General features: G+C 38.8%; 2 protein-coding genes across 9 annotated transcripts in view; one reads left to right on the plus strand and one right to left on the minus strand.

The window, feature by feature from the left end:
- LOC146705560 (putative flavin-containing monoamine oxidase A) overlaps positions 1 to 14,894 on the minus strand; it is a 65,343-nt gene that overhangs the window by 40,907 nt on the left and 9,542 nt on the right. Inside the window, exon 6 of the mRNA XM_085463269.1 lies at positions 14,250 to 14,339. Coding sequence (XP_085319395.1) covers positions 14,250 to 14,339 — 90 coding nt within the window. The remainder of the gene's footprint in view (positions 1 to 14,249; positions 14,340 to 14,894) is intronic.
- Positions 32 to 7,974, plus strand: LOC146705561 (uncharacterized). Of its 8 annotated transcripts, none has more exons than XM_085463261.1 (8): positions 32 to 104; positions 2,960 to 3,568; positions 3,813 to 4,402; positions 4,697 to 4,876; positions 5,243 to 5,383; positions 5,651 to 5,705; positions 5,866 to 6,019; positions 7,126 to 7,496. In XM_085463261.1, exons 2-8 carry the CDS (start codon positions 3,367 to 3,369, stop codon positions 7,271 to 7,273), a joined length of 1,470 nt encoding a protein of 489 aa, XP_085319387.1. In that variant the 5' UTR covers positions 32 to 104; positions 2,960 to 3,366; the 3' UTR covers positions 7,274 to 7,496. The 8 variants fall into 8 exon arrangements, with proteins under 8 accessions (XP_085319387.1, XP_085319389.1, XP_085319394.1 ...); XM_085463263.1 differs by having other exon boundaries at positions 3,326 to 3,568; XM_085463264.1 differs by lacking the exon at positions 32 to 104 and adding an exon at positions 7,705 to 7,974 and having other exon boundaries at positions 2,847 to 3,568; positions 7,126 to 7,204.

Below are 14,894 nucleotides of genomic sequence, written 5' to 3' on the forward strand. Positions count from 1 at the left end.
AAGGCAGAATTTTCTGCCCCACCCAGAATATTCCGACGCCATTACTTTCAGTGCGGTCAGTGCCTACCTAAATTTCTGCAAGTCACAAGGAAAGTTGGAAACAGGTTGGTTGTGTGGAATGAGAATGAGAATTGAGTGCCACCTTGTTCCCCCTCGTACATTAAATTGGTCTCGATAGGCAGTTGGTAGTGGTGTGTATGTGAGTGGACGTTTGCTGCTAGCTGCGTTAGCATTAGCCAGCCGCCTGCGCTTCGTAAGTACGTCAAAAACCATTTTTTCCCTCCCTCTTACATGAAATTTGGTCTCGATAGTCAGTTGGTAGCCGTGTGTGTTTCATGGTAACATTTGAATGTGTGGGTTTTGCGTTATTTTGAAGCGTGGTTTGCCCAACTAAAGTTAACGTTAGCCCATAAGTTGGATGCGCGCGCTTGTGTGTGTGTGTGTGTGTAAATTAGCCACATGTGTGTATTGTTATAGCTCGCTGTGTTACGTTAGCATGCAACTGAACATGGTAATAATTAAAAGGGGTGATAGTTAAGTAGAATCAGATTTCATTGCAGAAAACATTGCAGCCCAAAGAGAGTGGCCCATGCAGCCCAACACAGATTACTTATTTGAAGGTACCTGAAAAGTGAATGTGCTTCACTGTGCTGATATAAATTTATTGTTTTCATATTGATTCTGTTCTGATTCTGGCTATCCTTCAATTGGCAAATTCAATCTCTTAAAAATGTTGACTTGTAACATTTGTGGCTTTAACGCTCGGTCTTCGACTGATTACTTGAAACACTGCCGAACACACAGAAATAATAATAATGTATCTTTTTTATGTGGCCATAGGGATTGCAGAAGGAAGTTTAACACATACAGTAGCCTTGCTGTGCATATGTCACGAGCTCATGTAGACAGAAGGAGCACACAAACATGGAACCGTAATGTGTCTGTACAGTTAAGGTGCTTGTTTAATTTTTGCAGCAGTGAATATGATGATCTTAAAACTTTAAAGTGTCATTTGAGTGGTCACATAGATGAGGGTTTGACTGTAACATGTCCCTTTGATGGATGTTCTAAGACATTCAATGTAAAGTCATCATTTTTAACGCATATTTCCAGATACCATAAAGGGTGGGATGTTACCAAGATAGCCCCAGTTCATATATGTGAACTAACAGAACGGTCTTTCCAAGGTGAAGGATCACCTGAAGAACCTGAAAGTTTTAACATTGATGCAGAACAAAGTGATAATTTCTGCAGTGATCAAGTGAAAGACAACTTCACAGAGAGTCTTGCTCAGTTTTACTTGGGTTTACAGGCAAAATATTTGGTTCCAGCCTCCACAATAACAGAAATAGCAAATGAAATGAGAACTATAAGTGATATTCAACAGGAATATACTGTGGATGCACTAGCCTGTGAACTGGGGCAGTATGGTGTTCCAAAGGAGACTGTAACATCTCTTGGGAATAGTATATACGAGCAGAGCCCTATGCACAAGGCATTACATGAAAAGGGTCATTTAACTACGCAACACAAGAGGCTGAAATATTACAAGTCACACTATGACTATGTTGAACCTGTTGAAGTCTTTCTTGGACGCAATCGCAGTGGCCAGAAGAGGCACTATCATTACATCCCAATACTGGAAACCCTCAAAGTAATTCTGAAACAGCAAGGTTTAGATCAGCACAGTCCTAGTTCAAATTCTGAAGATGATGTACTGTGTGATGTCACTGATGGGTGGGCCATCAAATCCAATGCCATGTTTTCCTCAGACCCAGACAGTTTAAAGGTAATGCTCTTTCAGGATGCTTTTGAGGTGGCTAATCCACTCGGATCTGCCAAGACAAAGCATAAAGTATTGGCTGTCTACTTCACACTTGGAAATTTTCATCCACACCAACGATCAACTGTTGATCAGATACAGTTGGCATTACTCTGTGTAGAGAAAGATTGCAAATACTTTGGAATGGATAAGATTTTCAATAAGCTAGTGTCAGACTTGTGTGAGCTGGAGGAAAGGGGCATATCTTTCAATGGAAAAATATATAAAGGCACTGTTGCGTGCATAATGGGCGATAATCTGGGCTCCCACATGATTGGTGGCTTTACAGAAAATTTCAGCACAGCTCAATATTTCTGCAGATACTGTTTGGCAACAAAAAGTGAATTTCAGTCGAACCCTCTCACAGTTTTCACTCATAGAAATCCAGCTGATCATAATGAGACTGTGCGGTTTCTGGAAAGTAACAATGAAGTACACACTCATCACGGTGTTAAATGTGACAGTGTTTTCAACAAACTGTCCAACTTTCATGTGTGTCAGCCAGGCTTACCAGCTTGTTTAGCTCATGATCTGTTTGAGGGGGTAGTAGATTATGATTTGGCATTGTTTTTGCAGTTCTTAATCAGAACACAAAAGTGGTTCAGTTATGAGGTTCTTAATGAAAGAATCAAATCATTTCCTGGTGAAAGCAGCGACAAGCTAAACACTATTCCCACTACAGGAGCCAGGCTTGGAGGACATGCAGCCCAAAACAGGTGGCTTTTGAAATTCTTGCCTGTTTTGGTGCATGACACAATTGAAGATGCTGATAATGAAGTATGGGGACTTGTACTACTTCTGAGGGAGCTTGTTGAATTTGTCTGTGCACCTCGGCTCTCAGAGTTGCAGATTGCTTTCATGAAGGGACTGATTGAACTGTATGTGGAATTGAGGCAAGAGCTGTTTCCAAGAGTTCAACTTAGACCAAAACACCACTATCTGCTTCACTATGCACACTTGACTTTACAATTTGGCCCACTCATATATACTTGGACAATGCGCTTTGAGTCAAAACATTCTTATTTTAAAAGGTGCATTAGAGCAAGTAAGAACTTCATAAATGTAACCAAGTCTCTGGCTGAACGGCACCAGTTGCTTCAGGCTTATCAGTCTTGTGGTACCTTGTTTCGTTCCCAGGTTCATGTCTCAGACTCAACACGGTTCTATCCAGAGCTCTATGACCAGAACATAAAGACAGTGGTTGGAGAATTTGATTTGAACTCAAGTAACTCAGTTGTCACAGAGAGTGTGCAGGTTAAAGGCACTACATATGCAAATGGAATGCTGGTCTTACTGAGCTACACAAAAGGACTACTGCAGTTAGGACAAATAGCAAGCATTTTTGTAAAAAATGAAACTACTGTCCTACTTTTGCTTCGAGGGAAAACTGCCAGCTGGATACCTGAGCTTGGACTCTATGAACTTGATGAAAATGCTTCTGACCTGTTCAGTTGCCATGATTTGAACAAACTTGCTGATTATCATCCACTTTATTCTTACCAGAGAGGTACTCGGTGGCTCATTCCTCTTAAACACACACCAACATGGAACTTGTGAAAAACTATGTCAAGAAAGCAATGCCATCGCTCAGTAGCGATCAGATGGATACACTCATGGCTAAACTGGAGGAATTAGGAGTTCTCTCTGTAGATGACCTGAGCCTTGTGGACCCGGAGGACATTAAAGACACTCTGCCATTCATTCAGTGCAAAAGATTCGTCAGAGCTGTCAAAGCATTGGAAGCAGGTGAGTTTTTGCCCCTCTGTTTTAATGCAAGTTTTCTGAAACTACAAAGGTTTATTCCAAAAATGCAAAAAAAAAGTTGCCATCAGCTGTACATGGCAATAATTACTCTATAATTGGTTTTCATAATTAGGTCCATTTGTATTCCTGGTTGACCCAAACTGGACATTGAGGACCAATGTATTAATTGATTTGCAACAATTGTGATGTGTTTAATTTATGGAGATGTTTGTCATGTCATCCATAGATTCACAAACTCCACCGCAGTTCACCCGGCCTGGCCCCTCATCAACACCTGAACCACAGAGGTTTCAGCTGCCCTCAACACCACCTGAGACAGCCGACTCCCCATCCCAAGACGCATATTCTGTACCATGGCACAAATTTCCCTCAAAAGTCATGGATGAGTTGCGTGAAAAAAAGTACATAATGGGGAAAGACAGACGAGAGATGGTTCGGATCGTCGCTGAAGATTACCTCCATAAACACCCAGGAAGACCTGGTAGACAAAAGCTGAGGGAACTCGCCAGTATGATTGTAGGACAATATCCTGCCTCCTTCAAGCTGACAGAGCCGTTTGGAAACAAACCTTTTGCAAAAGATGGTTCTGAAACTCTCTTTCGTCAGCTGGAACACAGAATTGAAAATATGAAGAGGCCACAAAGCTCACTGAAGAGGCAAGCAGGGGGTGAAAATTCAACAAAGAAAAGGCCCAGGAATTCAGATCTGTATGGATGTGTGGCGTGGGATCCAATCATTGAGGGGGCCGTGTGTAGAGAAGACCTGCTGTCTAAACGAGATGAGTTGAAACGTGCCTTTCAAACCCAGGATCTTCAGGTGGGTCTGCAATCATCCATTACAGATACAGAAAGCTTTATTAATCCTCGAAGGGCAATTCGGTTCCTACAGTCCACCATCTAGACATACAACCATTCACACAGCAATAGTATATAGCAGGAGTAATGCGATAAGGTCTGGGTCCAAGTACAATTTAGGACACATTGTGAAATTGTAGATCGTCTGTAGATCACTATGCCCATAGTCAATTGAAATTGATACCCTGTTTTATTATTTTAATTGGTTAGTTTGACTAACTGTTCGACTGTTTGTCTAACTGCCTCATATCTTTAGGAGTCATCTGTTCGAAAATTGATGACTGAAACATATCCCATTCAGCGTGAAATCCTCAACGATGATGATACCACTATTGCCGTTGTAAAGGACGAGTGGCCGTTCCTGTTTGAAGTTCCTCACCTGTTTGATCATGCATCTAAACTCCTTGGCTTCTCTGTACAAAACAAGCTGGCACAGGTGTGTTGTTATTGTTATTATTATGATTGTGCTGTGCTGCTCCATATGGAGAGAATTTTGTCTTTATTAATCAATCAGAAAAAGATTTGCAACCAAAAAGAGTTGAGACCAAAAAAGATAAACTGGCAACCAATCAAATAGAATAACTTGGATGAACAATCAAATGGAATAGATTTGAGACCAAAAATCAGGAAGTGACAACCAAAAAAGCAGGACATTTGAGATCAAAACAGAACAGGTTGCAAATGAAAATGAAATAATTCATTTTTATTTTTATTTTTTTCAAAATTCTCTCCATAGCTCCAAACGAAAATGAGTGTTAGTCTTATGTACTTGTACAAAATTAACACCTTGAACCTTGAACAGGAACTTTCCAAAAAAGAAAAGGGGATCAATGACTTCCTTGACTCCAAAGGGATGAAGATGGGCGAAGGTCCAATACAGCTCATCTGTGGCATTTCAAAATACTTCAAGGAAGACTCTTATAAACTCTTCCACAAAAAAGAGGTAGATGTTGTAGATTTTAAACTGTGTGCAAGATAATTATTTGCATCCAGTGGTGAACCAAGTAACCAACCACAGTAGGAAGTATAGATTCCCCTAATTGTGCTGCTGATATTCTCTATAAACTCTCTATCTATAAACTATTTACATTAATGTTTTTGCATAATGGCTACCTCTGTCTGATGAAGACACTAGCAGATAGTCAATTTGCCAGCAGGTTTGTGTGTACTGGAAACATTAATTCATGTATCATGTCTGTCACCAAAACAGATCTCTGCAGATCCTGAAGTCGAACTCCCAGTGACCCCATGCATCCTAATCAGAGGTTTGTAGTTAAATCTTTTTTTGTATCCCAGCAAGCTGTTGTTAGCTGTTGTTATAAGCTGTTGTTGCGTCATATTTATTAAAGAAATGTTTTGCTTGCCTTAAAATATAGGATTTTTTTTTTTTTTGTAAATGGTACATGGTTTTTATCTGTGTTTAAGGTGACCAGCAATTCAAGATTGCTGTTGATGGGTTACTTGTCAATGACCACATCACCTCTCCCATTGTGGCCTTGAGCTACGTCTTCTCCATGTTTTATGTCTGCAACGTCCAATACCCACCGGAGATGGCTTTTACTCTCGAATTCATGCAAAGGTAAGCACTCATTGTTTGGAAATACTTTGTAAATGTGACTTTGCCGTGCCTTTCTGCACCTGACCTGCTTTTTGTCAATCTACACTAAACCCGTTTGTCTGAGATGTACAAGCTCAAAATGTGTCGTCACATGCTGTGAGCTTTTAGATCAGCTGTTATTGGCTTATGATCCCCCTGAATATGGATTTGTTCAGAGATTTTGTAGCTCCCTGTTGAAGACTATTGTTGGAATAAATGTGTCATATCTTTTTAAAGGGCAGGTAACATGCTTTTTGCTTTAAATAGTGTCCTAAGTCAATCAATAACAAAACAAACATAACATGATTCCAGTTGGGAAATGGAGCAAAAACATATTTTTCTCAGAATGGTTTGTTGACACAAAATTCGTTTGAGCTATCTCTTTAAAACCATTAGCACCTGAGACCAGGTTATGTCAGTGGTGGTCAAACCTTTTCATGTCAAAGACACACAAACTGAAATTTATTTGGCTGCAGACCCCAAACTCAAAATATGTTGTTCCAGGGACCCCCCCCCCCCCCCCCCCCCCCCCCCCCCCGAAGGAAAGACTAAACATATTAATTTTAAAAAATACTACATAGTGGATTCATGCCCAAATGTTAATACTTGTACTGATGTGTAACGTGCACTGAATGTCACAGTTTCTCCACTCCATGTTTGAATAACCCCCAGGACAGTCCGTGTTCAAATGTGCTGTTACACCTTTTGATAGGACAATGTCAACTGTGTTTTCTATCCCCTTCTGTGTTCTGTGCATTTATAATATCCCTGCATACACATTGAGGATGCATGCTGTCATGTGTTGGTGATAAGCAGACTTCTCACCCTTGCAAACATTTCTGTATATGCACAGTGTGAATGCATGTGTCTTGAAAAGACAAAGGAAGAGAGCTTAGCCACTGGCACCAGCACCACAACAACATTGGGTTCTAGACAGATGGTCAACTAGAATGATAGAGAGGTTCACACATAGGGGCATATTGAAGAAAACAAATGTAGGATTTTATTGAACTGCTCCACTCCTGTCAAGCCACACTACATGTGCAAACTTTGTCTGCATATCACTATTGTTTTTTTTTTTCCCTCAGAGTTTTCTTTGGGGTCAATCCTGAGCGAGGCTCCAAGGCAGAGAAGAAGGGGAAGAAACGGCACTTCATTCCTCCACAGGTGTGCAAGCTGGTTTCTCAGCTGAAGGAATTTGAATGCAAGCAGAAGGAATCTGAATGGGCCATTTGAGCTGTTCTCAGAGCTCAGAAAATACCTTTTTGGACTGAATGTACACACACACACACACACACACACACAAAGGCAAATCCAAAAACATGGGGCTTGGGAGTAGAAATACAGATTTTTACAGTATTAGGTGAGTTCAGATGTTTTAACTAGATGCCCACAACACACATGCTGCAGTTTCAAATCCCCCATGTTAAGGGGGAGGGAAGGTGGGCGATATTTGTCATTCCAGCTAAGCTTTTCCTGTCATTGTGGAGTTGGAGGTGTAAGTTTTAATTTTTTTTTAGTTTTAAGTTGTTTTAAGAGTTTTAAAAATCTCTTTATGGCATGTTGCACAGTCATCCTTCTAAGGTCATGGTTGTTATTGCTGCACTGATGTTTTATAGAAAAGTTGTATAATGTAATACTTCTAATGTTCTATTTGTTTTTTGTAGAAAGGTCAGCCACTGGTTGCAGAGCTCTGCCTGTCGGTGTGATATGTGGAGTTGGAGGTGTAGGTTTCTGCATCCTCCTGGAGGGGGCTCCTCATTTTGCACTGACAGGTGAGACAGCAACAGCAATGCTGGCAGTTTTATTGTCTTATTTTGTCATTGTCTTTAACAAATCAATTTGTTATTAATGCCTGTCAGCCTGTGGATGCTAAAAAGTTGCTAGATTTGGCATCTCCCTGTTAAAGGACATGGCTGTACTTCTTTGAGAAAACAGCTGGTTTATATATGTAAAATTTCTCTGAATGTGAAGGTGATGTTCTGAATGTTTTAATGGTTGTAGTGTAAATATTGCAAATCATTCACCACAAAAAGTGAAATCACTTTAAAGCACTGGCAGCTGTTAAAGGAAATAAATAATTGCTGTGATTCTACATTTGTGCTTTATTGATGGTAAACGGTATAGAGAATGGTACAGAATTAAACATTTTAGGATGACTGAAGTGTCCGTAAATGGTATGGATTGAGTACTTAAATAATACGGAATATTCCATTTTAGGTTTGATGGAACTGTCCGTAAATGGTAAAGAAAAAGTCAGGTAAATCTACGGAAATATCTGTTATAGGGTTTACGGAATTGTCTGTGCAATAATGCCGAAATTTATGGAAAATACGGAATTTTCCATTTTAGGTTTGACGGAAATGTCCGTCAATGGTACAGAAAAACTCGGGTAAATCTACAGAAATATCCGTTTTAAGGTTTACGGAAGTGCCCGTACAATAACGGAAAAAGTGCTGGTAATTAATTACCAGCACTTTTTCCGTTTTATAACGGAATTTTTTTTAACAGTGTACAGTATACACAAAATGAAGTTCCTTGCCCTCAGTTGTTTGTCCCTTTGTTCTGTTGAATTACCTTTTTCCCCACCACGGTTAAATTCTGGGGTTTTGTTTTCCATTAAGCCACATTATATAATCATCTTGTTATATATGTGTTGTATATATTTGTTACATTAAGTGAACTGTAGTCCTTGGAGAATGAGTTATGAGGAGAGTTGTTAAATGATAAATCATATTTACTTGTCTGTGTTCATTAAGTATTCCACGAATGTGCTTTTAGAGATCTTTTTAAATGAAGAAAAGTCTGGATTACACAGAGTGGTCAGTGAGACTAGAAATACAGTATATAAAAGCATGTACATTACATTACAGCACATTAAAAGAAAATCCTGTAGTAAGGGGGTTGTGGTAATTCTTCTGTCTTGTTTTTGGTCTATTTCTATTTATTTCACAGCTGATCATTGCAAAGTTGCTTTGAGTAGTTAGCTCTATCCTCATAGTCTAATGGTATTGGCCATTCCCAGCATCATGATAATGGCAGAGTACCCCCTCTGCCATTATCGATGTAGTCATCATGATGATGTTAATCACATGCTATAGTTTCACTCACCAGTCTCAGTTTTGATTGAAACAACTTTTAAATGGTGGTTTATGGAGGTAGAGGCAGTGTCAAACTATCAGAAGTAGGAATTTATGTAGACATTTACATCTAAAGATCTGAGATGTAGCTCTTTGTTTTTCACTATTTGGTTTTTTTGCTGTTTCTGTAAGTGGCAGTGACCTTAATTTGCTAGATGTTCACAACTTGGAAAATTGTGGTATTGTGTTAACACAAAGCTTTTATAGAGGTGGTCACACATACTGATTATCAGTTAATCAAATGCTTTTGATTAACAGCACCTGGTTTTTAGTTACCCTCTTAATCCCTAAGAAACCAACAACAACCTTTTATTTGTGGCACTGTTTAAAGCACAGAGTTACAAAGTGCTTCACATTTTGGATAAACATATCGTGTCATATCAAACATATGGTCTTCCATTTATTCCTACATACTTTCACAAGCATAGGTGAAATTAGATGTCAGTTATAGACAAAAATAATAGAATGATGATTAAGGATAAGACAAGCTATTAAAAAGAGTTTTCAGCAGCTTGTAAAAGAAACCACTGATTGTGTAAATCTGATGGGGTACTCCAAAGTTTAGGAGTTGAAACCTCAGCTGTGTGGTTGTCTTTTTCCTTAAAATATAAGACCCAGATCAGATGATTAGAGAGGCTGAGGTCTCAGTAGCTTATATATGCAGGAGCCTGTAGCCATGTTGCGCTTTACATGTTGTTAATAAAAAATTCAGAATGACTCTGAGTTACTTATTGCTTAATGACAGGCTTGGATAATGATGTGCATACCCCCTGCAGAGTGTTCTCCTCTGGATGTTGTAAAGAGGTCTTTCTTTATCGTGGAGCCATCAAAATGTCCGTGCTATCTTCCTGATGGATTTGTTAGAATGGCTTGTTTCAGTGACATTGAGAGGTCCTTTGACCGCATGCTGTGGGTTCACAGAAACAGTTTTCAAATGCAAATGCCTCACTTGGAATCATCTCCAGACCTCTTTACCTGCTTAATGTATGAAGAAGTAACAAAGTTATAGCCCATACCTCTCCATGAAGCAGCTTTTGAGTCAATTGTCCAATTACATTTGAATCACTGAAAGTCGGTGTCTGCATATAAAAATGACTTTTTTTCTCAGCAGGTAAAGCAATATTTTTTTTTTCAATCCCTTAAATTGAAGCTGGTCCGATTTTATAACTTCAGATGGCGTCTGATGGAGTCACCAGACACATAAGTTAGAGATAATGGCTGTGCTTTCATTTCAACTGCATTTAGGTGTAAAATAATCATTCTCAGCGAACGTTAGAAAGAACAGAACGTCTGCACTGTGTGAGAAAGAAAAATAACAATGACTTTCACTGGTGCACCTAACTCTCCAGGCAAAGAGGTTGACCTCTAACTGCAAAGCAGTGCTCATGTATTTTTAATCAGTGAGTTTTATTTAAATTTATTTATTAACATTTAATTGTAGGGGGGAAAAAACTAACTGCTTCCTTTCTGATTCAGCATACTCTGATTGACCATTTTTACAAACAGACTTGCAATGACATGAAGCTATAAAAACCAAAAATGGAAGAATTCTTTCACGTTCTTCAGTTAAAATAGCAGTTTTTCAAATATGTGTTTGATTGAACCTCAATTCAACTTGAAATTTTTGACTGTTCAGTGGCAACATTGGGAAATAGGGTAAGGTTACTAAAAAATGCTTTCAGAGGAGGCTGAAGCTTGGCATTTGTTCCTAGTCCTTAGTAGTACTCTTAATTCGTTTGTCTCCATGCTTCGCGAAGGCATAACTCCCAGAGTTACAGCTGGAAAATGTTATAATCAAATGTGAGATTTTGTCACATGCAGTTGTTATCGTGTTTTTATTTTCTGATATCTTTTTCTTATTTTTTTGTTTTGTTTTTGGCAAGGCCATATGTCTGTCGGCAAAAGGTTCCTGAGTGTTATCGCAGCCTCACCAAATGGGACATCTCTGTGTGAAGTATTTTGAGCTTCTCATGCCTGTATTTGTTTCCTTTCTGTGCTTTGCTTCATCTTAAGTGAAGTGAAAACTCCCAATTGCCCGTAGCTGTGAATGTCAGTGTGAATGTGTTTGTCTGCAATACGTGTTAGTGCTTTGATAGGCTGGCAAAATGTCAAGGGTGTGCCCCGTCTTTCACCCAGTCTGTGCTAGTACACGCTATTGCCTTTTTGTGACCATTTACTTCATAAATGATGCAGTTTTACCTTTAGATATTTTCTAAGTAATTAATATTTATCAGGACTGAGTATATTTTTCATTTGATTGTTTTACTTTAGACACTTATTTAAAAAAACCTCTTTCTTGAGCAGCTTTTTACATTTTTGGTCTATAAGAAGTAAATTTGCAATGAAAGACAACATAATTTAAGATTTTTGTATGTCTGTGAAAATCTTTATAAAAAGATAAATAAAAGTGCAGGTTCCTTTGTTCTTTGGATGTTGGTTACCTTTTATTCCATTCTCAGTAAAGATGATCCCACACTGCTTCAGTTATGTTGAAGTCTAGGCTCTGGGGAGGCCAATCCATGCCTGATTGTGTCCTATTGTGTTTTTCTGTTTACAGTAGATGTGTTTTCACTGCATTGGCAATGTGTTTGGGATTATTTTCATGCTGAAAAGGGATGCCATCGGCAATCACATGTTTTTCAAATGGTGATGTTTTCAGTCCATTCCTTGTGTAAACCAGCTTTTCTGTTCCTTATGAATGGCTTCTTGACACTGCCTCCATTGAGAACTTCTGATGAGGCTTCAGTGAACAGTAGATGGAACACCTGGAGGGCCAGATGCATCTCTCAGGTCCTGTGTCAGGTCTTTGCTGGAATGTTTCCCTATATCTATTAAGAGGGCATGACTTTCAGATGCTGTTCATCTGCTGTAGAGTTTTTTTTTTTAAGGTCTTCCACTTCTTCTCTTGTCTAGCAGTTTTCTAGGTTTTCTAACACTGCAAATCATGCCAGGATTTGTCAGCTAATAAGTCTTTAGGAATAAACTTGTTGGTGCAAAAATACTATTTTATGTCTGTCAAACTGTGTTACATTTGGCATTTTTCATAGTTTCAACAAAAAAAGGGAACAAATTGTATTTTTGCGACAAGCTGCTAGTGTCACAGTGTCTAAAGGTACAATTTAAGATTGGTTCTTTGCTAAGTTGTCTGTTATGTTTAGAGATAACGGTGCAGTGAAATGCTTACACAACTGCTCGTGACCTAAAGAAACAAAAAAAAAATGCTATGAATAAGATAGGAAATAAATGTGAAAATTAAAAAGGGTCAATTTAACTATGAAGGAATAAAATAAAATATAAAAATTAAAGTTAAAAATGAAATGACTGTACAACAACAAATTAGAATGAAGGGTAAATTTAACTGGGAAAGAATAAGATAAAATATATAAATTAAAGTTGAAAATAAAATAAATCACACATGCTATGTGCACTTTCTATGCTTAAATGATTCATGATTACAAGGACTGGACTGGAAAAGCCACCAATCTTCAAAGCAAAAACTTTGAAAGACCTTTACAAAGCCCGGAGAACAATTTTTCAAGACCACTTTGAAAAATGACAAGAAGGTCTGGCTTCTTGGAAGCAAAATCCAAAGAAATGAGGGCTGGTGTGACAAAGTGGATGAGCAGTTGCAATGCTCTCCATTTGTCCCATATGTGTTTACCTTTTTTTTGCACATTATGCACATTATTCTGTTTCTATTTATTTGCTATGATTTGCTATTTGTCAAGTAACATTGCTGCACTCACTATCCCGGGTTTGTTTGTGTAAGCGTTCTATTGCCGGCAAATCAAACATTCTGCAAATTAAGGCAAATACTCAGTTACATGTCTCTCTATATTTTATTATGTTACAGATTAAGTAATTTGTTCATACTTATAATGCTCTTTCTTTTCAGTCTTCATGAGGGTCAGGTGTGGGGAAACGCCTGCCTAGCATTTCCTCATTTTAAAGTCCTGATGATGTCACACGTGACATCAGCAGGTCGAACGAAGTGGAAGTGTTTCTTTGTCCATAGAAATGCTTCCTTTTGTTTGTGTTAAGGTTTAAAGGGACTTGTTGAATCTTTTTCTTTTCCTTAATACAGCCATTTAGTTGTGTAAATGTGCCAATTAGAAGTGTGACGTTTTGTGCCTTTTTAATCATCTGTGTAGAGTTTTAGATCCCTCAGTTCAAGTGAGTGGTACTGCCTTGGCTAATTGAAGGGAAACTGACGGCCCTATTTAAAGCCAGTCTCTACCAGATTCAGATGAGAGAGGAGAGGTGAGCTGTGTTACCAGATCCATGTTCTGTTGAGGTTTGTTAATTGAGTTACTTTGGGGGAAAGTTTTGTTAAGTTACACATTAAATTAAGTTCACTGTAAATAAATTGCTCACGTCTGGAAACCTGAAATGTCTGCGTAGTCTGCTTCCCTACCACCTTCCTTGACGTTCGAGTTTGACTACTTCACAGGTGGATCAGGGTTTCTAGGGAAATGTAAATAAAACACAACTCGAGCAACTGAACTGTAAAAATCACCAAAGAGTGAACTAACTGAACTAACAGAGCATGCAGAACATTTTGGTTACTGCCTGTAAACTGTGGCAACTATGACTCCCAGTCCAGGCAGATAACCGGGTACTAATGAGAGCCGTGATAACTAAGAAAGGTTGAGGGAGCGTGGGGCGTGAAAATGAGAACAAACAGCCCGGAGTGTGGAAAGGCATATATAGTCATCCAACCTGAAGGGGACTATGAGTTGTGGTTCAGAGACGTGAAGTGTTTCTTTTATTTTTGTTTTTGTTCAAAGTAAATATTTGTAGAATATTTATGTCTGCACAGATTTTGTGTCAAAGTTGATGGCTGTAGCTATGGGTGGGTTGTTGTTTTTTGTTTTTTTTCAAACAAGAAAATATATTGATGAGAAGCACTGCATTTACATGGAGCCCTCTTAGTCTCTCAGCTGTGGATAAAGGAGACATTCAAGCAGAACAGACAGGGCCTTCACATGAGACAGCCTGTTTCCCTACTGAGGAAGCTGTTATCTCTGTGTCGCGCCTCATCAATCCCTGAGTGTGTCGTTACTGTACCCTACCTGCCATATGGCTGTCACAGCACAACCCAGCCGGACATTCTTCCATCCAACACGGTCTGCCAGACACTCTGAAAGCTGTTGGGTGCCTCCCTGTGGAGAGGCAGATATTAGACTTCAAGGTGTGCTTAAAAACTATTATTATTAATTAACAAAATACTTGACCCCTGCAAATGATCGATTTTTCTATACATTTCAATTTGCATTGCTCTCAAGTGTATTTCTAGGAAAAGTTTCCTGGTTAGTCTTCATAAGCCAGAAAACTGACTTCAGGTAGGTTTTTTGTTTTGTTTTGGGGGTTTTTGCACCAGTGTAAAACAAAATATGAGCAAATGTTCACAGCTGCTTAAGTAGAGAAAAAAACAACAAAGAAGTGATAATGATACATGCACACAAATAAGTGCTGAGGTCGAGAGGAAGGATAAAATACCACAGGAATAAGTTTCTGTTAAGTTGAAACGCTTTTTTCAGTTCACATTTGGTGCCGTGTCATGTTCAGTGATGCTGCGGTACTCATTCCAGGCCATAGCGAGGATGCAATTAAAAGAAAACAGCTCCAGATGATAACAAGTGCAGGAAGTGTGCTAAAACATAGGTTTAAACATCAAGCACTTTGCACCATTTAGCCAAAGGCCTTCTTTTGTCAAT

The sequence above is a fragment of the Copadichromis virginalis genome, linkage group LG7 (assembly GCF_057382275.1).
Source record: "Copadichromis virginalis isolate Kocher_CV1m ecotype Utaka linkage group LG7, C_Virginalis_male_GT1.1, whole genome shotgun sequence".
NCBI classification, from domain to species: Eukaryota; Metazoa; Chordata; class Actinopteri; order Cichliformes; family Cichlidae; genus Copadichromis; species Copadichromis virginalis.